This window comes from Squalius cephalus (genome assembly GCF_949319135.1).
Source record: "Squalius cephalus genome assembly, chromosome: 5".
Classification (NCBI taxonomy): Eukaryota; Metazoa; Chordata; class Actinopteri; order Cypriniformes; family Leuciscidae; genus Squalius; species Squalius cephalus.
Window position 1 is genome coordinate 43,360,199 of NC_137126.1, and position 23,715 is coordinate 43,383,913.

Here is a 23,715-nt window from a genome sequence, read left to right on the forward strand (position 1 = left end):
ATCGGTGGAGAAATTTAGTATCGGTGCATTTAGTATCCTATATATATATATATTTATAGTCTTTTACAAGTCTTTTGCTGGATCTTCAGGTATTGTGGTAGCTGTAGATAGTGAGTCTGCCAGCCTGTTTACAGCAAAGAGTTTTTGCTTTTGGCTTAAGGACAGACATAACCGTAAGCGAGAGGGAGAACTGCGTCATATGTTGTGAAGGCTGAAAATCTGATTAACCTACTTTAGGGGAAAAAGTGAAATATTTGGGGCTTGCTGCCCGATTTCCCAGAAAGGACAGCAGTTGATCCTACAAAGAAGTTGGTACGTGACTCACTCAATTGTAAGCAAAGCAATGTGACAATGTAACACTTTTAATAGCCTGTCCTAATCAGTAAGGAGTATTGTGACAAACATGTAATGTAGTAAAGTTGTTTGTTGCTACTTAGTGGGGGAATCTGATGCAACCTGTCGTGAACATCGACATCGACAACTTTAATAAAGCCTATTTTGCATTGTGATATTATGGCACATTTTCCTGTGTCATATTCATAGATCCTTGTATTATTTGTTGTACTGCCTTTAATTGCTCATTTAAATCTAAATAATTACTTAATTACTGTATTACAATATTGAGCATAAAAGAGAATTACACTAAACTGATGGTAATGAGAATTTGCTTAATTTTCATGAAAATAATGTCACAATGCAAAATATAATTTCATAAAGCATTTATTTTGATTTTGGAGTGAATAGTGACAAGGACATGTTGATATTCACCCTATGAGCAGCTTTTAGTGAGGATATAGGTTTACTGTAATTGATAAATATATAGTAAAAGGGCACGGGTAAGAGCGAGAGAGAGAGAGGAATAAAATCACCACCTTATTTATTTATTTACCTTCATGTAAGCCATAAACCATAATGCATTATGCACAGCTTCTATAGACAGATTCACAGTTGCTATGGAGATTTTCATAAATTCTTCAGGAATAGCAGAAGTGGCTCTTTTCTGCCAGCAGGAAGAGGGAGGCAGTCTATTTTTTGCTTTTTGTTACAGGCAGTGATGCTTTTGGGATTGATAAAAGTATGTGTTTTTTCATACTGCTAATCTCTATTTACAATAAACAAGGCAGAGCAGTGCAAAGCTCTGAGAGCGATAAGAGGAGAATTTAGCGCCAAGAGAGTAAATTCGGTTCATTTTGAATTCTTTTTCACCTTTTAATGTGATTTGCTTTAAAATGTGCACCATATCCAGCAGATCATCAAATCTATTTCTTGTGGCAGCTCTCAAAGCTTGTGTTTGAAAGGTTCCCAAAGTTTGGTGCTTCTGCTCCTGTTTTGTTTGTGGAACATTTCCTTTCCTTTAAGGCAAACTTTTGTTTTTTACTCGCCACTTCACAGACCTTTGGGTGTGATGTGAATATCAAGTGGCTCTTGAGATTAGACACTGATGCTGAGGCATTTAAGCTCATGTTATATGAGGCTGAAATCAGTAGTTTTTATATCAAACTCTTTTTCATCCTCCAGTAAAACAGAAACAGAGAAAGTAAGAAAGTTGTGTATTCTGTAAACAGAATACTTTGAAATCTGTGAAACAAGAACTTCTCAAGTGTTAGTGAAAGTACAGTACAGATGTCAATGAGGGTAATGGTTAACTCTGGAAAAGGGCTGAAAAAAGATTCAAGTGGAAAACTGAGAACAATTAGAGTTTAAGATTTTAGAGGTTTATTTAAGATGCATGCACATGCATATGTAAGAACACACACTTTGTCATTCCATATCTGATGGGTTTCCATGTTTTATGGGGAACTTCCATAGACATAATGATTTTTATACTGTACCAACTGTATATTCTATCCCCCTAACCCTAAACCTACCCATGACAGAATACTCTTTCTGTTTTACATTTTCAAAAAACATCACTTAGTATGATTTATAAGCTGTTTTCCTCATAGGGACCAAAAATGTTCCCACAAAGACAAGGATTTGGAATATTGCCATAATTTTGGGGATTTATAATTTTGGGGATTTAATCATAACCTCTGAGCATTAAGAAATTATTTCAACAAAAACATTACACCTTCACCTTTAAAATTACCTCTCCAATGGGACCAATTGTATTTCTGTCCCCATGATGGATTCTTGCAATTCTCCAAGATGACTTTTGAATTCACTGTCACACTCACCATGCATACAGAGATCATAGATCAACGTCAAACATGCAGTTTTCTTGATTCATATTAGTTCGTATTGAAGGAGCAAGGGGCAATTTGCAATAAAATGATAGTAAGGTTATATGAACCTTCTGACCTTAATGTTGCATTCTGTTGGCTAGCTGGGTTCCCATCATCATCTACACTTTTACAACATTTGCATATCATTAGACTTGACATAAACATCTGAAGGTCAGCCTTAACGCTGCAGGTTCAAAGAGAGGCAAGTGTATCAGTCATGGACAGTGACTCAGTGGGAATGTTTTCTGTTTATATCCTTGTGTTACATTTTTAAAAGACACCAACAGTCAGAAAGAGGTGGTCACCATTTAAAATAAATCTTTCTTAATTTTTTATTGTGTTTATAATTTTTTTTCAAAAAAAAAATATTTGCTTTGTTTTTATTTTTTGTTTTTTATTACCCTAGCCAGACGTAAAACTCCCACTGCACAAACCACCAACTTTTTTTTTTATTAATCGCTTTTTTATTGCCAATATCCAACAGCTTTTAACGAAGACCTTCCCCTACTTCCTAGAAAACCTGCAGATAGATTTTTATGTGAAGAATTCAGGAAATTTTTCCCGGGAAAATTTATAATATATGACCTTTACGTGCACTCCCGAGAGTTACTCTCTTCCGTTCTATGACACATGAAATGAATGCTTTTACAATGTTTAAGATAATGGCGAAAGAGCTAATCTGTACTGTAATGTCAATGTGTCCTGCAAAGAAAAGGGTTTAATTCAAACTATAGTCTCACATAGCCAGATCTATATAGTTTATAGCCTGTCCATGCTGCACAAAAATAACCAAGGTCCAGGCCAGAAAAAAGTAAAATGTACCCAAACTTATTGTTCTGATGTCTGAATAGAGTCATGCTTAGTGCAATGGACCTGTATATGTGTTTGTCAGCTGTATTCATTGATATTGCCCCTGCTGGGGTGGAACATGGTTTGAATGTTGATCCAGGCTGGAGGCAGGTTAATGTTGATCTGGTTGGGTGGGTTTGCTGTTCACCAACAAAAGTAACCTGATGAAGCTGTTTGGCCGAGAACATCTTGCTGGTTAAACTTGTTATAAGCCTGATGGGGACACCAGCATATCAGCCTCCAAAACACAATAAGTACTGGGTTCGGACTGGTTCAATAACAAAGCAATGGTGTGTAAGAGGAAACTGTAAATTAGATGCACACAACAAAACTGTTACATTTTGTCTATTCCCAGGCTGTGTATCATGTACAGTCGCTGATCTCTGAGATGGCCGTGTGGGCCAGACGGGCCAGAATTTCCCCCCTGCAGCGCTGCCACCACCTCCTCCAGGGCCAGTGGCCCACCCTGTGCATCTGATCCGCCCAGCCCCGCTTACACCCATCCTGGGCTTCCCTCTCATCGGGCCACCTGGCTTCACTCCGGGCCCATCATGGGAGGATGCCTTTCCAAACCCAAACCAGGTGATGAGCATATAGAAAACCCTCAGTTTGTGTAGTGTTCCCCGTTGATTAAATCCTGTAATAATTGAGACTTGTGTCTCCACCTATATATAGGTCAGTTAACGTGACCCCTGACTGCTGCTGTGATGTGGCTTTCCTTTAGTGCAGGAGGAATTTTAATGCTCTTAATTGCTGTGTTCAAGAGGATTAGACAGTGGAATATGAGTTGTGTTTTGAATGTTTCACAATGTATCGCTGTTTCTCTTGTATGGCGACTGGGGGAGGGGGTACTACCCGAGGGCAGGGGGCACCGAAACGACTTTCATCTGTCCAAAGACTCAGTTGTGAAAGTGTGATTGTGGGTGTTGGATTTCAGAGGGCGCAGAGAGAGGCCGAACGGTCCAAGCAAGTCAGTCACTGTGCTTGGAAAAGAATATGACTTTCTATTCTATACTAGGAAGTTGATTCACTCAATGATTTTATCACAAACTGCTCTTGCAGGTTAATCTATTAAGGTTCCTTTCATCTCAAATACAGTGAATGTAGGTCATTCTCAAGAAATGGTGCCATTTGGGCCGGAAAAGTTCAGGATTTTATTCAGCAAAGATGCATTAAATTGATCAAAAGTGACAGTTAAGACATTTTTATTTCAAATTAATGCTGTTCTTTCTATTCATTAAAGAATCCTGAAAAAAAAACAAGCAGCACAACTGTTTCAACTAAGATAATAATAAGAAATGCTTCTTGAGCACCAAATCAGCATATCAAATAAATGCAGCCTTGTTCAGCATAAGAATAGTATACTGTATATATATGGTTCTATATTTGGTTAAATTAAAACGAACTATGGTGCGATTGCTCTGTTAGTGCGGTTAATTTGAATAAGCGTGAATAAGTGCGCACCAAACAAGCGGACCGAGAGCGCTGAAAAGATGGGTCTATGTCCACTTTCAAACAAACTCTGGTGCGGTTCAACACGGACCAAAGAAATGTAAACGAACCAAAAACGGGACATGATGTTACAAGATGCGACCCTAAAGAGGACAAAATGTCCATCACAGTTCGGTACAGGCATCAGATCCGCGCAGATCTTTATTTGTATGTGTAACGAAGGGATTTCTGACGCTGTTTTTACTCATTTACACATTTTTATAAGCTCTTCACGAGTTTGGTCAAAATACCATCATATACGCACATACAACGAGCACGTTTACCCCAGCCAGCACACAGCATTGTTTTGGATGTTCTGAAAGTTCCATCATGAATTATACGTAATAAGAGTCGACCAATCAGGTTGTGAACATATCTGTGCCTTTAGGTTTTGTGTTAAAATGCCAGGAGTGTGAACACACCCTTAAAGTGTATGTATGCACTACATACTAAGACTTTTTTAAATTGTCAAATGTCAATTGCAGTTAAAAAGAAGGTGAGAGAAATTCTGGATTTTTTTGAGGAAAACGTCTTAAAATACTTTAATCGAGATAAAAGCAAGTTTTAACAATAATAATTATTAAGAAAATTAAAATGTAAATAAATGGGGAAATGCAATATGAAATGCAATTTATTTTTTAATATATTTATTGAATGTATTTTTCCTGTATTAATCACTAAATAGAATCCACCAAATAACTTTACTATGTTTCTGTATCCTGTTACATTTTATCAATGGTAAGTCATAGGGTCATAAATGGTACCGTGTTTTAAGAATTATTTGTATGTAATCAGTATTTCAAACTGCTACAAAAAACATTAGTAGATGATGTTGACTCCAAATCCAAATTAATGAAAACCTTTCAACCCGTTTTGTTGAGCTGTCACTGAAATTAAAATGATCAAAGGTAGAGTGGGAATGGGAACATGGTGTAGATATTAGAGCACTGGACCTATTGCTCAATTGAAGCCCACTGCTGAAACGACTAAAATGTACACACCTTACACATATTTCATGATTGTCGTTTATGCCCATAGATAATTTTGTTCTTGTAGGCTAAATAAGGGAATGAGATTTTGAGTGTGGTTTCTTCCATTAAATGAGCCCTTAGGGGAGTATGTTCTCTAAATGATCTGTCAGATGTTATTTTCTCTGTTCTGACACTGAAAACAAAGCGTCTGGAGCCAGCTCTGTGATGGCGAGTTTTCTTTCCTTTCCTCTGCCGGCTCAGTCATCTTGCATGATTTTCCATTGATTTTAATTAAGCTTCACTCAGCAGGTGTGAATTCCTGTGTGATTAAGGCATAAGAAGCAGGTCCTCAGCACATTTTTCCGGCCAGAGAGAAAGCCAGCAAGATCGGACTGTAATGGAAGCACATTGCACAATCGCCTTCGATAAAGACTGTATACATTAAATAGTCCTTCACTTTCCAGTGTTCTTCTCCAGCTTATTATGATATTTCTACAGAAATAAGCACTGTACTTATACACTCTTAAAAGAAAAGGTTCTTTGTTGGCATTTATGGTTCCATGAAGAACCTTTAACAACAATGGAACCTTTCCAAAGGTTATTAAAATGTTCTTCACACTAAGACACTGAAAGGATCTTTGGGAACCGGAAATAATTCTTCAATGGCGTTGCTGTGAAGACCCCCTTTTGGGGCCTTTATTTTGAAGTGTATATTAGGTTAAATTTCACTTGAATTTGCTCTGAAACATTGTAGCAAATTAGCTCTAAAGAAATATTAATAATCAGTAATAATAACTAACTATTTGGATCAGTTAATGCAATTAACTTCATGTTGTAAATTAATATTACAATCAATTAACCTGTATATCCTGTGAACGATCAGTGTTGATTGTTTATTTATTCTAAGAAATTTACATTTCCGGGGCATGGGAAATGTCTTTCTTACTTTACAGTACTACTAAGAGCAAGTAGTCAAAATCTGCATGATTAGGGACTCCAGTTATGAGCTTGAAACACGGACAACTTTACGTGTGACATGAACAAGATTTTAGTCTAAACACTTAAACTACTCTAACATACACACACATACATGCATACAGTTTACCAAGGGAAAGAGAGCTGAAGCAGAATACAGGAAAGCAAGAAGTTATAGCATTGTTTGAAATTCAGCAGATCAACAGCCTTGAGCAAATCATCAGTTTAGTTCTAACACGCCCTTCTTTAAAACGGTTAAGGATACTTAATGTATCAAATAATGAGATTAAGTTTGATATTTGCATGTCTCGCCCATTTGAATTAAACTCCTTAGAAGATCCTTAGAAGACTTCTAGTTCAGCATCATCTTCACATCAGGATTTCAGAAAGGGACTAAGAGACTAAGAGAGTAAAAACGTGATCTTGTGATCAGTGATTTTTAAAGCGTGAAGATGGCACACCCTCTGGTGGGTTGTGAGCCAATAAGAAGTTGTTCCCTTTGAAGGGAATTTATTTACGACCTTTTGTTCAAGCAGGCCTTTGAACTTGTAATTTGATTGGGTGTTTAACAAAAGAATCTTCAAGATTCTTATAATACTAATGCGTCACAAAGTTAGCAAAATGCAATGTAAATTAAAGGTGCTCTAAGCGATGTCACACGTTTTTTAGGCGAAACATTTTTTGTCTCATACAGCAAACATCTCCTCACTATCTGCTAGCTGCTTGTCCCCTGAACACATTGTAAAAAAACGTGGTCTCTGTAGACAGCCCAGGCTCCACAAACGGCAACAAAATCAAACTGGCCCAACCTGGACCATGAAACATAACAAACAGTGTTCCAGCCAATAACCAACAACAATGATTTGGGGGTGGGGGTGTTAGTGCGCGTGCACATGAAGGGGGGTGTGGGGAGTGGAGGAGAGGATGAGGGAGGGTCGAGCTAGCCTCCATTTTGTTTGACAACACTTCGAACGTCAACAAGAAGTGACGTCACCCAACATCGCTTAGAGCACCTTTAACAAATGGGGGATGAAGATTGGAGTTTATAGAGACTAAACATGCTACACGTGATTTTGGTTAACCATAGTATGCAAGTCTGAAACATTAATCCAAAAGAGTTGAATGAATACATAGGCCAAACCACACAAAAGGAAAATCTATGTTTATACATTTCTCAAGTGGTTATATATAGAATATATAGGATTAAAAGGGTTTATTTCTCCTTCTCAGCAAGAATTAAGTGAGAGTCACAACTTTCATTTGGGATGTTAGTTTTGGGGAGAGTTTCATAGATCTTTGTTGGGAGAGTGAGTTTGCTGGTTTATTCATTAAATATAATGAATAATTTGTGTGTGTCTGCTTGGTCCAGATGCTACAACATCAAACATGACATGTCTGTCTGAAGCTAGTTTCTTAATGAGATACCTACATATTAAAAATGCTATCTATTTTGTCATTGCACATAATTTGCCTTGGGAGTTCAATATGGCAACATATAAATCCTACTAAATTGATATTAATTGCTTCAATTAAAGATGACAGGGGATTATATTTGAATTTAGCAAATAAATCGATCTGTTATCTAAAGAATAGAATCTTGTCTTATTCTCTTTTGTACTTATATCATGCAATTTTTTTGCAGTAGAGGTCAAAGTTGAGCTCAATCTTTTGGACAAAGAGAAGGAGGTGGACCTGATGTCTCCTAATGGAAAGGCCAGTCCATTTTCAGAATGCAGACCCAACGGATCTCTGGGACACTGTTCCGACGAGGACAGCATGACGCTGCGGCCGCAGCGTAAACACAGAGATTTCATAGAGGCGTCTGTCTGCCACGTAAAAGACCTTGAGAATGGACAGTAAGTTTTTATTTATTGCTCCTATAGGGATTTTTTAAAAAGTCTTTGTTAAAAATGTATAAGCCATGAACCAAGCCAACCAGCTACGAGGTGAATCATAACATTATTAAATTTGATTTGAAGCAAAAAAGTATTTGAAAATCGGACAAAAAGACAAAGCTACAAGACTGTGTACTTAATGGCTTTAGTGAGGGAATGAACAACAAATTATTGTGAACGGCATAATCAAATTAAAAACCATGGAGAAATATGAAACTACGATACTCATTTCAAAATGTTGATTATATATAAAAAACATTTATATATAATCTTTATATTATATATAAAATATAAGTTGATTATATATAAAAACAACTTTTGCAATAAAATATGCACATATATACAAATATTTAAGTATTTTGAGAGCGTAGGGAGATCGTGATTACCTCATTCGCAGTGCTTCATGGGAGTGGGCGGAGCTAAGGAGTTATTTTGGGCCGTTTTGATTGTCTCTGATTTCGTGGAATTTTCTGTACAGCGTCATTGGTAATGTAGTTTTCACCACGAAATCCACTGTTAAACATTATTTTAAGAATATGTTGAAATTATGTGGGCTGATGGCTTCAACAGAAGCAAATACCATGGATTAACATCCTCGTAAGTAGGAACAGTAGGACTGTCTTTAAAGGTTTATAAGGTTCCATAAGTTTGCTTATGGAGAAAATTAATGCAGTTTTTACTTTCGGGACCTGGCTGTTGCACTCAATACCGAATTTGCATATCCTTGAGTGTCATTATCAGAGATAATGAAGAAAGATTGATTATTTTGCTGTTTACTCATTAAAAACAATGTTTACAAAAGGCTGACAAAAGGGTTTTTTTCTCAGCGATGCCATAAAACAGTGGTTCCCAAACGTTTTAGAATCCTTCTGCGTACCCCCTTTCTTCCACTTAGACTGCAGTCACACCTTTTCCATTAAGGGACCATATTTGCTCCCTTAAATGGATTTTCAGGTGCATTTATTACCTTTATAAAGGCAAAGTTTTTCTAACCCTTTTAAATGTATGTGTCATGTTTTATGTCAAATTCTTAAAATTCTATTAATTTATTTATTAATATAATAAATAAAGCAATAAATTAAACTAAATCAATAATTTCAATCAAATTAAGTCAGTATCAACAAAAGCCATCTTTGCACTGCAATGGCACAAGCTGCATCTAGATGTATTTATTCCACACACTGTTTATTAATGCTGCATAGAGATGGCAAGTATGCAATTACAATGGCATGAATAATATTATGAGATAATGTTTTACATTCAACATTTTTTTCAATAGAGAAATATGAAATGATGGTAAGTGATGGAGTGATGCTTTTAAATATTAAATTAAAACTGCCAGTATTGTGGCGGCAAGCCTGTCTTATGAGTGAGTCATTAATTCATTTATTCATTCAGTAACGAAGCAAGTGGCTGCATTTATGAATGGGTCATTGAATCATTGACTCTCCCGATTCGTTCAAAGCTGCGATTCGTTCACTAACGAAACCTGGAGACACCCAAAAGTTCTACTGTGGCTTTCGTCGGAACTATTATTTTGTTGCAAAATAGAGCAAACAATATTGTCAATACTGTGTTTAAAATTTTTCACTTAATATAACCTTTTTTGTTAGTTTAACTGTTGTATAAAATCAGTGTCACATTTGTAATCATGTATATATTCAGGAAAATTGCATTCTTGCTCATATAATTTAGCTATTATAACATTAAAAATAAGAACTCGTACAGGGCACATTTTGTATCGAAGAGAATTTGAGTCTTAAATCTATCTCTATGCACAGCTGTGTCTAAATTTGTTCTTCATGCTAGTAAGCGCTAAAACCCCACTTTTACTAATAATCAGTTTTAATGTTATTTTAAGGTGGTGTAGAATTAAATGAACGGCAAAACTCAGCATTTTGTTCGCGTACCCCCTGTGTCGCGTGTACCCCAGTTTGGGAACCACTGCCATTTAACCATTTTGGGTTCCCAAAAGAACCTTTCAGTGAACAGTTCTTAAATAAACCTTTTTTTCATTAGTGTGAAGAACATTTTAATAATCTAAAGAGTTTAATAATTTGTGAGTTCTATGGATGTTGAAGGTTCTTTATAGAATGCCAAAAAGCAACCTTTAAGAGAGTAGAGTAGATGTCTTTAGTACATCACAACTAAGAATTCAAATAATGTTTAAATTCAGAGACCCTTAACACCCAATTCAATAATTTGATGAACAATTTTCTTTGCTATTTTAATGTATTCCCTATTAAAATAAGTTGTTGAGCCATGAAATCAGCTATTTGCTTTTATTTTACATCATAACTCAGCAAAACTAAACTGTTAATTGCCAGACATTCTCATTCTTAAGCGCATTTTATTGGACAAAAGTAAGTGATGTTGTCATCAATATCTTTGGTCCAAGAAGAGAAAGATTGTACATTTTAAATGCGTATATCTGTATACCAGGAGTACGCTAGCATATAGATGTCATCAAAGCTTAGAGATAGAGGTATTACGGATATTACTGTTGGTGGCGCAGAAATGACTTACTTCAGTTGTAACCTTTGAATGCATCAGTATTGAGTTGTGTTTTGGACGTTAGAGCTGTGCTGATCATATGTGTTCTGTTGTGTTTGGCAGAATGCGTGAGGTGGATTTGGGGGCAGGTCGTGCTCTGCTCATTAAGGAACATGGAGAATTCTTTGCAATGGGACACAAGTGCCCACATTATGGGGCTCCACTGGTCAAAGGTGAGGGGCGTCCTGTGGAGCTCTCCTGGTCCTCTACATTCCATAGCTAAGGATACTAATGGCTCTCAGAGATCAACTATTTGAACTGAATGTTGTCTATTTACTTAAATAAACATGCCTTCAGGGTTCCTACGCAGTTTGGAAAAGTATGATAAAGTATGGAATTTGATTTGAGTAATTTCCAGGTCTGGAAAAGTATGGAAAAAAGAAAGAGTATGGAAAAATATTTGCACTTCCAGACTGTTGCCCCTGTTTAGTTTTCTATAATAGAAAATTAAGCATTTAATGAACAAAAATTTATCATAGAAGTGTGTTTTCATGGCAGCTGTTTAGTGATTGTCAAACACGACTGAATTCAAGGTGCACTTTTTCATTATGCAAAAATGCAGGTTATAAGTGTTTTGGGTTTCTTCTCATGATATTCTTAGCACTGTATTACAGAGCCACTAAAAGGATGTTTGCAAAAATAAAAAATATGCAGACTTTCATGTGCGCATGAGAAACCATTAAACTTAGCATAGACAGTGCACACTGAGCCACCTATTGCAACATCATCCCATTTCACGGTGTGGTTTCTTGGCCGCCATAGAGTGTGTTAAAGCAGACCTAAAGCCTTGAAATATAATGTACTGCCCTAATAAAAGCCAAATTTTGACCACTTTTTTTTTTTTTTTTTTTAAGTAATTTGAGTCTGGAAAAGTATGGAATTTTGAAATGGAAAATGTGTAGGAACCCTGTGCCTTATCACATAGCAAAACAGATTGTTCTTTCAGTAATACTGTGTATTAAAAAACAATTCTTCTCTATTAGGCGTGCTATCAAAAGGACATGTGCGATGTCCATGGCATGGGGCATGTTTTAACATCGCTACGGGTGATATTGAGGATTTTCCTGGACTAGACAGTTTGCCTACCTTCCAGGTAACAAGAATATATACTTTAATTTGTAGTGTATTTGCAGTTTGGAATTTTGATCCTATATTTAGAAACCAATATAAGTATGAACTTATTGATAAATCGTTGAATTCAATTCAATTCAAGCTTATATGTTTAGATCTTCAGGAAGCAAGGAGTATTCCGTTTTCAGTCAGAGATGAGTCAAAGTGATTTCCATATGGAAGTAATATACAGCTATAAGATAATATAAGAATCATGACTTTTGTGTGAAAGTTAAACAAGTTGATGCACAAATAGTGAACGAAATCTACTGATAAATAAAAGAAGCATATTCCCAAAAAGACATAGTACGTGGTACATATTGCTGATCAGAAGAGAGAAACTGAACCTCAGTATGTGTCATCACTAAACAGTGGGGGTGTTTTCATAATCCCACTGTTATGTAATTATCTGCCATGTCAATTTTTTTTCCTCATTATTTCAGGTCAGAGTCGAAAAGGAGAAGGTGATAATAAGAGCAAACAAGCAGGTAAAGAGTCTCTCTGTGTCTGGAGTATGTGTGTAAAGAGAGTTAAATTTAACAACAGTTGTAAATGGTAATGTGTGGGAAATCATCTGTTTCCTGACAGGCCCTTCAGACTCAGCGGCGGTCAAAGGCCATGTCAAAATGTTCAGCTGTCATCAATTCCAGCACTGGATTCAGCCATGTTCTCATTATTGGATCAGGTTGCAGCCATAATGTTATAAAATGCACTAACATGGGGGCAAATTCACTAGATAGTGTTGTTCTAGAGAAGAATCAATCTCAGTGCATATTCATTCAAAGAATGCATGTTTATCATAATTAATTACTTAAAGTATTCCAGACACAGTGCTGTTATAGCGCACATATACAGTAGGGCTTTTAAAACTGGACTTAACCCTGGGCTATCATTGTTCTAAACCCTGCTTTTAAACACGGGTAAAGGAATATTAAACACTTGTAATTTAGAAGTGGGGTCAGCACCACTTATTACCCGGGGTTATGAAACCCTTAGCATCGCTTTTGCTGTAACAAACCTGTACAGTGTGAAACGATACAGTGTTAGAATGTTAATGCTAGATGCTTAGAAACCTACAACCAACAGCCTCATGTTCACATGCTTAGACAGTCACAGAAACACTGCGTGTTGTATAAATAGTTGCTTCAGCGTTTCATGAGAAAAATTAAATTATGAGCAGTGTGAAACGTGAAGCAAGATAACCCAGGATTCCTGCGGTTAATGACCCAGGGTTAACTATTTCAAGTGTGAAAAGCTCTTGTGTCTAATTAAACTGGATTTCAGGGAATATTGACGCCATTTTTTGCACTGAAACTCTTTACTGGATTCACCCTATGATATTTGGAGTAGTAAACCTTTAAGGGCCCTATTTTAACAATCTGAAACGCAAGTATCAAACGCAAAAAACAAGTAACTGGGCGGATCTCGGGCGCTGTTGCTATTATACCGGCGGGATAAATGACACTTGCGCCCGACGCAAATGTAAAATGGGTTGGTCTGAAGCTACATTACTCATAGGTGTGGTTTGCGCATAACGTGAAATAAACCAATCAGAGTGTCATCTCACATTCCCTTTAAGAGCAGGCGCGCTTGTTCCATGGCGGATTGCTATTATAACGGCGGATTAGCCAGGCGCACACCAGGAGCGGTTCACAGCCGAGGAGAGCAACGTTCTCATCAGGGCCGTAAAAGACAGAGAAGTGACATTGTATGGGGATGGAGAAACACACCCAAATTAGCTTCGGTTAAACAGGCGTTTAATAATTTGGGTAAATGTGTAAGCTAGATTTATGCCTATTTTTTCACATCTTCATGGACAAAACAATGATTTCCCTCATGTGGAATATTTTTCCTTGTAATTATGTATGGTTTGCAAAAATGGCAAGTGCTGCGTCTGTGTGTAGATGAGATAAGCAAAGTGAATGCGCGTTGTGCACACGCTACATTATGGCCAAACATGCGCCCTTAAAATAGCATCTGAACACGCCACTGAAAACGCGCCACTGACTTTAGACTAGGTTTTTCCTGGTCTGTGGCGGAATTGTTTTCTGGAACTGCAAAATAGCACCAGGGAACGTTTGCGCTGGAACACGCCTCCTCTTTTCGCTGAACCGCCCCCGGGAGCACAAGTTCATTCCCTAATTTACCAACGTGTGTCTGTGGAGGGAAAAGTCCGCTGTGCGTCGGGTGCAAAATAGGAATGATAGATGCGTCGGTGTACAAAGTCAATTGCGCTGGGTGCAAGATAGGGCCCTATAAAGCTTACTATACATGTGTAGCTTACTGGTGTTGCTTCACAGTCCACTAACCTTGTCAACTGGGTTATATACAGTATTCACAGTAAAACATTAATTGCTTCCTGCTCATATTGTTTAATCTATTTACATGTGGTTGACGTAACTTGATGATGTACCATGAAATGTACTTTAACATGCCATGACAAAAGAAAAGACTCACACTGAGCCATTCCTTTACATATAATTTCCTGTCCCAAACTGATTTTATTTTTATTTCTTATACATGTTTTATGGCAGATAAGGAGCTGAATTTCTACATTTGTTACAGACTAGACAGGTCCAAAGTTTGCATTCTTTAAACATAATCCAGTGAAATGACTGATTGCTAAGTTAAAATAAAGATAAAATGTAAGAGAAAACATCCAAAGCATCGGCTAAAATTATGCATTTATATTCAGATTAGAGTTCAAGATAAAGACAGCCACTAGTCTTTCACACACACACAAAAAAACTTGACATCTCAGTCAGCTCAATAAACTACACATACACTTACATCACAACATGTGGCATGTTAACAATGTCAGTTTTTGATATTGAAATTACTGTCAAAACTGATATTAGTAAAGCAAATGGTCTTCAAAAGGTTGTGTCAGCACCTGCTCTGACCTCTGTTGATGTTCTCACTCAGGTCCTGCTGCTCTGGTGTGCGCTGAGACTCTGAGGCAGGAGGGCTTCACAGACCGTATAGTGATGTGCACCATGGACAAACATCTGCCTTACGACAGGCCTAAACTGAGTAAGGTTTGTACACAGAACAGTCCATAGAACAGTGTGAGATTTAAGGTTTACAATATAAAATTAACATAAAACTGTTTTTTCCAATATAAATGTTTCTCTTGACCTCAAATATGTTAAAATGCAGCTGGTATAATAATATTGATTTGATGCTTTTCTCTTCAGTCTTTAGAGAGCACAGCTGAGCATCTGCAGTTGCGATCCTCTGACTTCTTTCAAGTGCACGACATAGAGATCCTTTTAGAGAAAGAGGTGAGACCCTTTTGCCTGAAATTGACTAAGGTTTACTTCATTTAATGAGGAAAAATAGGCTCATTGGAAAAACGTACCTGTGGCGACATTTCTGCAATTTCTGTCCAGTAAGTGAAACAGATGAACGTGAATCTGGCAACGTTTTATTACATTGGTTGTTGTACGTATCGTGGTGATTCGGAAATGAAATGTCTGGTGAGTGGCGCTAAAAGTGTTAACAAAAGCAAACGTGAGATAACCATGCGATTTTAACTTGCTTCTACAATCGTGTAAAAGTGTTTTGAGGTCAGAACATAGTTTTGTACAAGGAACTACATGAAAATAAGCCTTTTGTAAACGATAATCTGCCCCTTTCATAATTTGTTTGAAAAGGAATAAAGGTTGTTGGTGTTTTACTGCCTCTAGTGTTCTTTTCAGCTGGAAACTGCAGTGAATTGCATAGGCATATTTGTCGAGTTTTGAGGCACGTTTTTTCGTTTTTTGGGGGAAAAAATATAAATATGATTCTAATCTCTTTCAGCCCATTACAAAAAAGTACTGCGGTGGTACAGTGATGGTATCAGATGGTAATACTATGGTATTTTGAAATACTTCATGGTACACTCTTAAAAGTGAAGGTTCTTTATTGGCATTTATGGGTCCATGAAGAACCTCCATATAACCTTTCCATTGCACAAAAGCTTCTTTATAGTGGAGCAAACTTATTTAGATTTCGAACATTTTCTTCAAACATGGTTCTTTTAAGAACTGTTTACTGAAAGGTTCTTTGGAGAACCCAAAATGTTTCAGGGGCATTGCTGAGAAAACCCTCTCATGGTATCTTTATTTCTAAGAGTGTACCTCCAAGAATACCATGATACTTTTTGGTACCGTTTAATTAGTGATATGACCCAGTATCTCAACAATTGAGTGTAAATATGTGTAATTTTTACAAATGTATATGCAGAATTACATAAACTGCCATATGTTTCTTCATAGGTTGTTTCTGTGGATGTAAAGACACGGACTGTGATATTTCGGGATGGTTTTAAAATGGAGTATCGAAAACTCTTCATTGCCACAGGAAGCAGGTAAAGGCCACACATGACTACCTATTGATCCTATGAGTATTAAACTAAATGTGTTGAATTAATAAGTTTCATCCTTCATCTTTATAGACCCAAACCTCTGAGCTACAAAGGCAAAGATGTGGGAAATGTGTTTCACCTCAGAACTCCAGAGGATGCAAACGGCATCGCTACACTCGCCAGCAGTAAGAATGCCGTCATTGTGGGAACCTCGTTTATCGGTGAGAGCTTACGGAAAATTTACATACAGTTTTTTAGTCTCTGTTTAGTTGAATACGTTCAGTTACATGTCACTAGTCATTTGCACTTGCCACATTTCTTGTGTTCAGCTATACAGTGGCTCCAGAAAGCATGTAGACACTTAGTGTTAGTTCACCCGAAAATGAAAATTATGTCATCATTTACTCACCCTCATGTCGTTCCAAACCCGTAAGACTTTTGTTCATCTTCGAAACACAAATGAAGATATTTTGATGTAATCTAAAAGGTTTCTGTACCTTCATTGACAGTTACGCAACTACCACTTTGACGCTTCAAAAAGTTCATAAAGACTAAAGAGATCGTAAAATTAATCCATATGAATCGAGCGTTTTAGTCCAGATTTTCTAAAGAGACTGGATTGCTTTATATGATGAACAGATTGAATTTAGGCTTTTATTCACTTATTAACATTGATCAGCGAACAGAAACAGAATCTCAACCGAACATGCTTGATGTGCGAGAACAAACCTCATTGGTTCTTGAGGAAACTCAAACGTACTGCATAACACGAGAATGAACCTCATTAATCAAGCTTGCTTTAGCTTCTGTTTACCATATCTGATGTGCATTGATCAATGTTTATATGCGAATAAAAGCCTAAATTCAATCTGTTCATCATATAAAGCGATCACGTCTCTTCAGAAAATTTGCACTAATCCGATCAATTCATATGGATGAACGAAAGTCTTATAGGTTTGGAACAACATGAGGGTGAGTAAATGATGACAGAATTATTTATTGGGTGATCTATCTATTATTTATTTATTGGGTGAACTACCCCTTTAAAGCCACACTTTAAAATGAATGAATGGATATCTCCTGTGAGGAAAACTGACTTCATACATCCACTAAAATCACCTTGACGTCAGTTGAGGTTAAAAATCATAGCAAAAAAAACAGCATTTGTTTGCCGATGTCAGTTGTTTCAACAAGATTCAAACATTTTAACTGGTTTAAGTGTCCACATACTTTTTTGGGTCTACTTTATGAAGAATAAAGTATGTGATGTGCGGTGTTCAGGTATGGAGGTGGCTGCAGCTCTCACAGATAAGGCTCACTCAGTGTCTGTGATCGGCATAGAGGCCGTGCCATTCCGGAAAGCTCTCGGAGAGAAAGTGGGGAAAGCTTTGATGAAGGTGAGAGAATATCTATCTATCTATCTATCTATCTATCTATCTATCCATCCATCCATCCATCCATCCATCCATCCATCCATCCATCCATCCATCCATCCATCCATCCATCCATCCATCCATCCATCCATCCATCCATCCATCCATCCATCCATACATCCATCCATCCATCCATACATCCATCCATCCATCCATCCAGAAAGAGACTGAATATACAGTATATATATAAAATATATATGAAGAATAATATCAAGATTTAAGCATACAGTATATACAGTATTAAATTAAAATATTTAAACATATAATAGTATTAAGATTTAAGCATCTTAAGTAATCTTTGTATACGTATATAAGCATTTATAGTAATCTTTAAACGGTGTACATCAGATATGCCCAAACTTTTTTCTATGAAGAGACAAACATCAAACTTGATTGAGGGCCGTGGGTCGAAAGTAAATGTTCCATTATACCCATTATACAATGCAACACTAGATTATAACATTTAAAAAAAAAATCTAATTCACTTATATTCTGTATATTTTAAAGCAAAAATTAAATAAACAAACAGATAAATATGAAGATATGCTTAAAAAAAGGTGAAGTGTGAACCTTGAAAGCTTAGAAAGCTAAATTATTGTTTTAAATTGTTTTTTAAACAATACAGTTTAGTAAATAGAAAAGCAATTGTATTTGCTTAGGCATTCATTTTATAATACTAATTTTATAATAGCAAAGTTAAGCATGTTTAAATTAATACATTTTAGATCATTACTTTTGCCAGTGTTTTGAGTGTGTATAATAACTTTTATAAAACTGATTGTTGTCCCACACCATCAGTTTCCTACATTGCTGTTTCATGCATTTTATATCAAATATATGATTTTTATGTTGTCATAATAAACTCTGACAGGGTGAAATGACTCACTGACTGTATTTTATCCCTTGCTGTAACCACATTATATTCAAGGAGTATTTCCCTCATTGCATTATTCTTTTCTTTTTGTTTCTCTACTCAGCTGTTCGAGTTGAACAGGGTGAAGTTCTACATGTTGAACGAGGTGTGGGAGATGCGAGGGCATAATGGACAGGTATCATGAAAGTGAGAGAAACAGGAGTTCAGTGAAGTGTAGGTCTCTCTCTGTCTCTCTGCCTCTCTCTCTCTCTCTCGTTCCTGTAGATTGATTTATTACACTTGCTCTCACAGTGGCTCTGCTTAGCTTTGAATATTTTCTAACACAGCTACTGCATTAATGGGAGTGGCCCTGGGCTAAAATATAAGAACTTGTTACACGACAATGCACACAGCCAGTGAAGTAAATGTATAATTGAGATTAAGCTGAATTGTGATCTGTTATGAAATTACACTTTTGATAAATATTGTCTTTCCAAAGAAATAACATAATGAGATTTGTATGCTGTATTTGAAGTCACAGTGGTCAGAAAGTGCCAAGTATAAGAACATAAATGTGAAATTGAAATATTTTTTTTGTTTCTTTTGTTTCAATAGTTAAAAGAAGTGGTTCTAAAAAGTGGCAAAGTGTTAAGAGCTGACGTCTGTGTTATTGGCATAGGTGAGTCAATGAAATTACAGAAATCCGGCTTTCCATTTTTTCCTCTCCCTTCATTTCCTGTTGCAAGTCCCATTGTAGTCTTGACTATAACACATTAAATACATAATACAAATGTTTACATTTTTCAAACGAAGTCTTCATTTATTTGATAAAACTGCAGTAAAACCAGTAATATTGCAAAATATTATTACAATTTAAAATAATTGTTTTCTATTTGAATATATATTAAAATGTAATTTATTCCTGTGATCAAAGCTGAATTTTCAGCATCATTACTCCAGTCTTCAGTGTCACATGATCCTTCAGAAATCATTCAAATATGCTGATTTAATGCATAAACATTTCGTATTATTATCAATTTTGAATATATATCATGAATATATTTTTTTTTACACAATTATTGCCCACCCAGGAAAAATACATAACACATTATAGTGGGGCATGTTGTCAAACTATGTGGGTTACAGTAAATTGTCACAATAAAAACTAGAAACAATTATGAAATACTTGTTTGTGTCAGGGTCCTGATTATAAGTGTGTGTGTGTGTTTAGGCTCGGGTCCAGCCACAGCATTCCTGAAGCAGAGCGGAGTGCACATGGACTCCAAAGGATTCATCCCAGTCAATAAGGTTCAGTCATTCTGCAATACTGCATGTCACTGTATGTACTGTACATCTCTTACTGCGTTATAACACACTATCATCTGTTACCAAACTGTCTATTTCTGCAAGCTGTGCTAATCTGCCCATACTTATTTCTATTGTATCAGTGATAAATAGTTGTTTGAGTGCGATGACCTTGAGGATTACATGATAATGAGTCAAAGGACAATGTCATAATAGTGTGTAAACTTACCCCTTTAACCCTTTCAGACCATGCAGACGAACATCGATGGGGTCTTCGCTGGGGGTGACGTGGTAACCTTTCCTCTAGCTCTACGCAGCAATAAGAAGGTGAACATTCCCCACTGGCAGATGGCTCATGTACACGGTACGACCTGTAGCCCATTGGGATGTTTCCATGTGCTTATGCCAAATAATGTTTCATTCATTCAACCATAATGAGAACGAGATTTTGACATTTTTCCATCTTCCACTGCAGGTCGAGTGGCTGCCCTTAGCATGATGGGAAAGGCCTCAGATATTAAAACGGTGCCTTATTTCTGGACAGCCATGTTTGGGAAAAGCATACGATATGCAGGTAAGGACAAACTTCTAGCACTGAAAATACACTTCATGAAGAACACTCTAGACTCAGTGAACGTTTGACGTAGTTTCAGCGTCAGCGCTCCCTTGATGCATCTCAAGTGCTTTAAATCTTGTTGTCAAGGTTATGGAGAAGGCTTTGACGATGTCGTCATCCAGGGAGATCTGGATGAGCTGAAATTTGTGGCATTCTACACAAAGTGAGTTTATTTGATCTTTATTAAATCATTAAGGGTAAGATTTACTGAACAGGGCAAATTAGCATGAACGCAATTCCATAAAAGCGCTAATGGGAGTGGAAAGTTCTGAGCGAGATCTACTGACGACGCGCAAAATGAACACAGACGCAGCCGGATCATTTCCATAGTGACAATCTACCAAGAGCAGCGCAATTTAGAGTCTGGTTTCAGACATGCTTTTTTGGGGCGGTAAATAATGGTGCAAATACCAGTAAAATTGACAACAGCAAACCTTAGTAAATCACCTGGCGTGATTCATTTACTTTCCTCCCATACATTTTGCGTCTGAAAGGGAAACTCCTACAAATGCATTTGCAATAACGTCAGCCGCAAAATGAACCCTGTCCACGGCTTCTCAGCGCTAATTCCTCACTGCATGTCTTTAGTAAATCCTGACAGTAGGTTTTTAATGCCAAAAGAGGGTTTGTGCTGTGTTAGTAAATCTGACCCTAAATGTATTATTATTATGTACTCGTTTTTTTTATTTCACAGTACAATACTATTATTGTATTAATAATTCATTTCTTTATTGGTTTGTTAAAATTTATAATTTAATACAATTATTATTATTAATATTTGATTTGATTAAATTATGAAATTATATAAACAACTAAAGTTTTATATTTGTATTTTTATAAATTATTATTATTTATAATAATAACGATAATAATAATTTGTGGCATTCTATACAAAGTAAGTGTATTTGATCAAGGCATTTATCATTATTAATGACAGTATATTCATGGATGCAACTGATCAGAAAACATGACTTTAATACCTTACACACTAGTTTTGCACAGAAAGCATTATTGATTCGTTATACTCTATTTATCTTGAATTTCAAGTCACACTAAACTTCTAAAAATGAGTGGCAGGGACTAAATAATTTGTAATTTCTGTTATTAGTTTTGGATATTGCTCACTATGTTAATCAGCACAAAGATTATGAGTTGATGATTTTTCTAGACATAATCTGCATTCTTATTTTCTAAAATCGATTCATATATATGTACATCACAGATGAAAGAAACAGATCAGGAAAATAGCACGATTATACTTGTTTTTTCCCCCACAAAAATACTAAGCAGAACAACTGTGTTCAACATTGATAATAATGATAATCATAAAAAAATGTCTCTTGAGCAGCAAATCATCATATTAGAATGATTTCTGAAGGATCATGTGACACTGAAGACTGGAGTAATGATGCTGAAAATTAAGCTTTTCAAAACTGGACTAAATTACATTTTAAAATATATTCAAATAGAATACAGTTATTTTAATTTGTAATAATATATTTTGCAATATTACTGTTATTACTGTATTTATGATTAAATAAATTCAGCCTTGGTGAGCATAAGATACTTTTTTTTTACATGTTTTCAAACTTTTGACCGGTACGGTCTTCATTTCTATGAAACTATATTGTTGTTGTTGTATTGAGTGTTCAGCTGCTGAAGCTCAGTGTTCTGTGTTTAATCCACCGTGATTACAGGAGTGAGGAGGTGGTAGCCGTGGCCAGTATGAACTACGACCCCATTGTGTCACGGGTTGCCGAAGTCTTTCGCTCTGGAAAGACGATTAGGAAACGTGACGTGGAGTAAGTACATTTTCTAGTTTCACAGAAAACACTGACTATAGATGTACCAAGGTTTAAACATGTCATAGCAACGTATAGACATGAAATCTGGCACTTTTGCACCAAGTTTTCCTCTAATATTTATACCTTATTTTACATTTATCTAATTGACCAAAAATGTTTTTTGAGTAGTTTTAAGTTTAGGCAATGATAACCCTGACACAAACTCTCTCATTGTATCATTCTTAGCTAGAAAAGACAGTATTTTAAAAATCTGCTTTGTATTATTTTCTCTGCAGGACAGGAGACATGTCATGGCTGATAGACAAAGGCTCACAGTGAGAACGTGCACATTGTGTGTTTTCCTTGCCAAACTCGGACGATCTCCTGTACCAGATGTAGTCTTAGTGCTGCAGCTGCAGTTGGTTAAGCGGGACACTACATGGGAGACGTGCGCTGTCCTAAAGCGAGCACCTGGGCCGTGCCGAGGACGTCGTCCCCGTGAGGTGGAACCTCTCCAGGCCTGGATTCATTCACAGCGCTAACAAATGAGCCATACCTGGTTTTTACCCTCTGTACTAAACAGGACAGCTCTCTCTCTCTCTCTCTCTTTCGCGGATTGGTCGACTCGGGCCTCTCTGCTTTTGCATGAAGCATCTGCCTGTACACAGTGTTCACAGGAGAGCCGTTAAGGGGAATTATCATATTTTATTTTGTACATGCGACTTTGTATATAGCTGTTACCAGAAAAAACGTTCAAAAAAAATAAGACTGCACTTTTTCTACCGAACCTCTGCTACTGATTAGCCTGGCTACGGGATGTTTGGCTCTCATCGAAATATGCAGCCCCATGCAGCTTCGCTCGCGGCAGTTTGTAGATGTAGAGAGAGCAGATGCATGATAATTCATATGCATAGGGCATTCGTTTTCATTAAGAATTTCCCAAAGGATTTTAACGTGGGATTATTATTCAGGGAAGGTAACAAGGTCCATATGTCAATGTCTATGAATATAAATCAAATATAAGATACCATATATCACAATTTACATGGTAATTGGGAGAATATCACGAAACCATAATCCAAAAATATATATAAATAGCTTAAAAGAAAAGGAAGTCTATTTTTAGGACCTTTATATATATTTTTTGCATTGCGACATTTTCACAATGTCATTAAAAAAATGTAAAAAATAATATATATAATTAATAAATAAAACATACTGTTTTACACATTTCAGTATTTTTAATTATTTCAGTAATGAGAATTTAGAGGGATATATAAATATATATAATATATATATATATT

General features: G+C 36.4%; 1 protein-coding gene across 4 annotated transcripts in view; it reads left to right on the plus strand.

The window, feature by feature from the left end:
* The window catches only part of aifm3 (AIF family member 3), a 30,077-nt gene extending 6,600 nt beyond the window's left edge, over positions 1-23,477 (plus strand). For 3 of the 4 annotated variants that reach the window (XM_079872869.1, XM_079872870.1, XM_079872871.1), the window contains 19 exons: positions 3,430-3,656; positions 8,154-8,367; positions 11,023-11,132; positions 11,943-12,052; positions 12,513-12,557; positions 12,658-12,754; positions 14,995-15,107; positions 15,267-15,353; positions 16,332-16,423; positions 16,511-16,641; positions 17,702-17,817; positions 18,831-18,902; positions 19,322-19,385; positions 19,938-20,014; positions 20,258-20,375; positions 20,487-20,585; positions 20,715-20,790; positions 22,325-22,429; positions 22,708-23,477. In XM_079872869.1, coding sequence (XP_079728995.1) covers positions 3,626-3,656; positions 8,154-8,367; positions 11,023-11,132; positions 11,943-12,052; positions 12,513-12,557; positions 12,658-12,754; positions 14,995-15,107; positions 15,267-15,353; positions 16,332-16,423; positions 16,511-16,641; positions 17,702-17,817; positions 18,831-18,902; positions 19,322-19,385; positions 19,938-20,014; positions 20,258-20,375; positions 20,487-20,585; positions 20,715-20,790; positions 22,325-22,429; positions 22,708-22,750 — 1,800 coding nt within the window. In that variant the 5' untranslated portion in view covers positions 3,430-3,625 and the 3' untranslated portion in view covers positions 22,751-23,477. The remainder of the gene's footprint in view (positions 1-3,429; positions 3,657-8,153; positions 8,368-11,022; positions 11,133-11,942; positions 12,053-12,512; positions 12,558-12,657; positions 12,755-14,994; positions 15,108-15,266; positions 15,354-16,331; positions 16,424-16,510; positions 16,642-17,701; positions 17,818-18,830; positions 18,903-19,321; positions 19,386-19,937; positions 20,015-20,257; positions 20,376-20,486; positions 20,586-20,714; positions 20,791-22,324; positions 22,430-22,707) is intronic. The other variant, XM_079872872.1, reaches the window with a different exon arrangement.
* Positions 23,478-23,715: the final 238 nt, after the last annotated feature.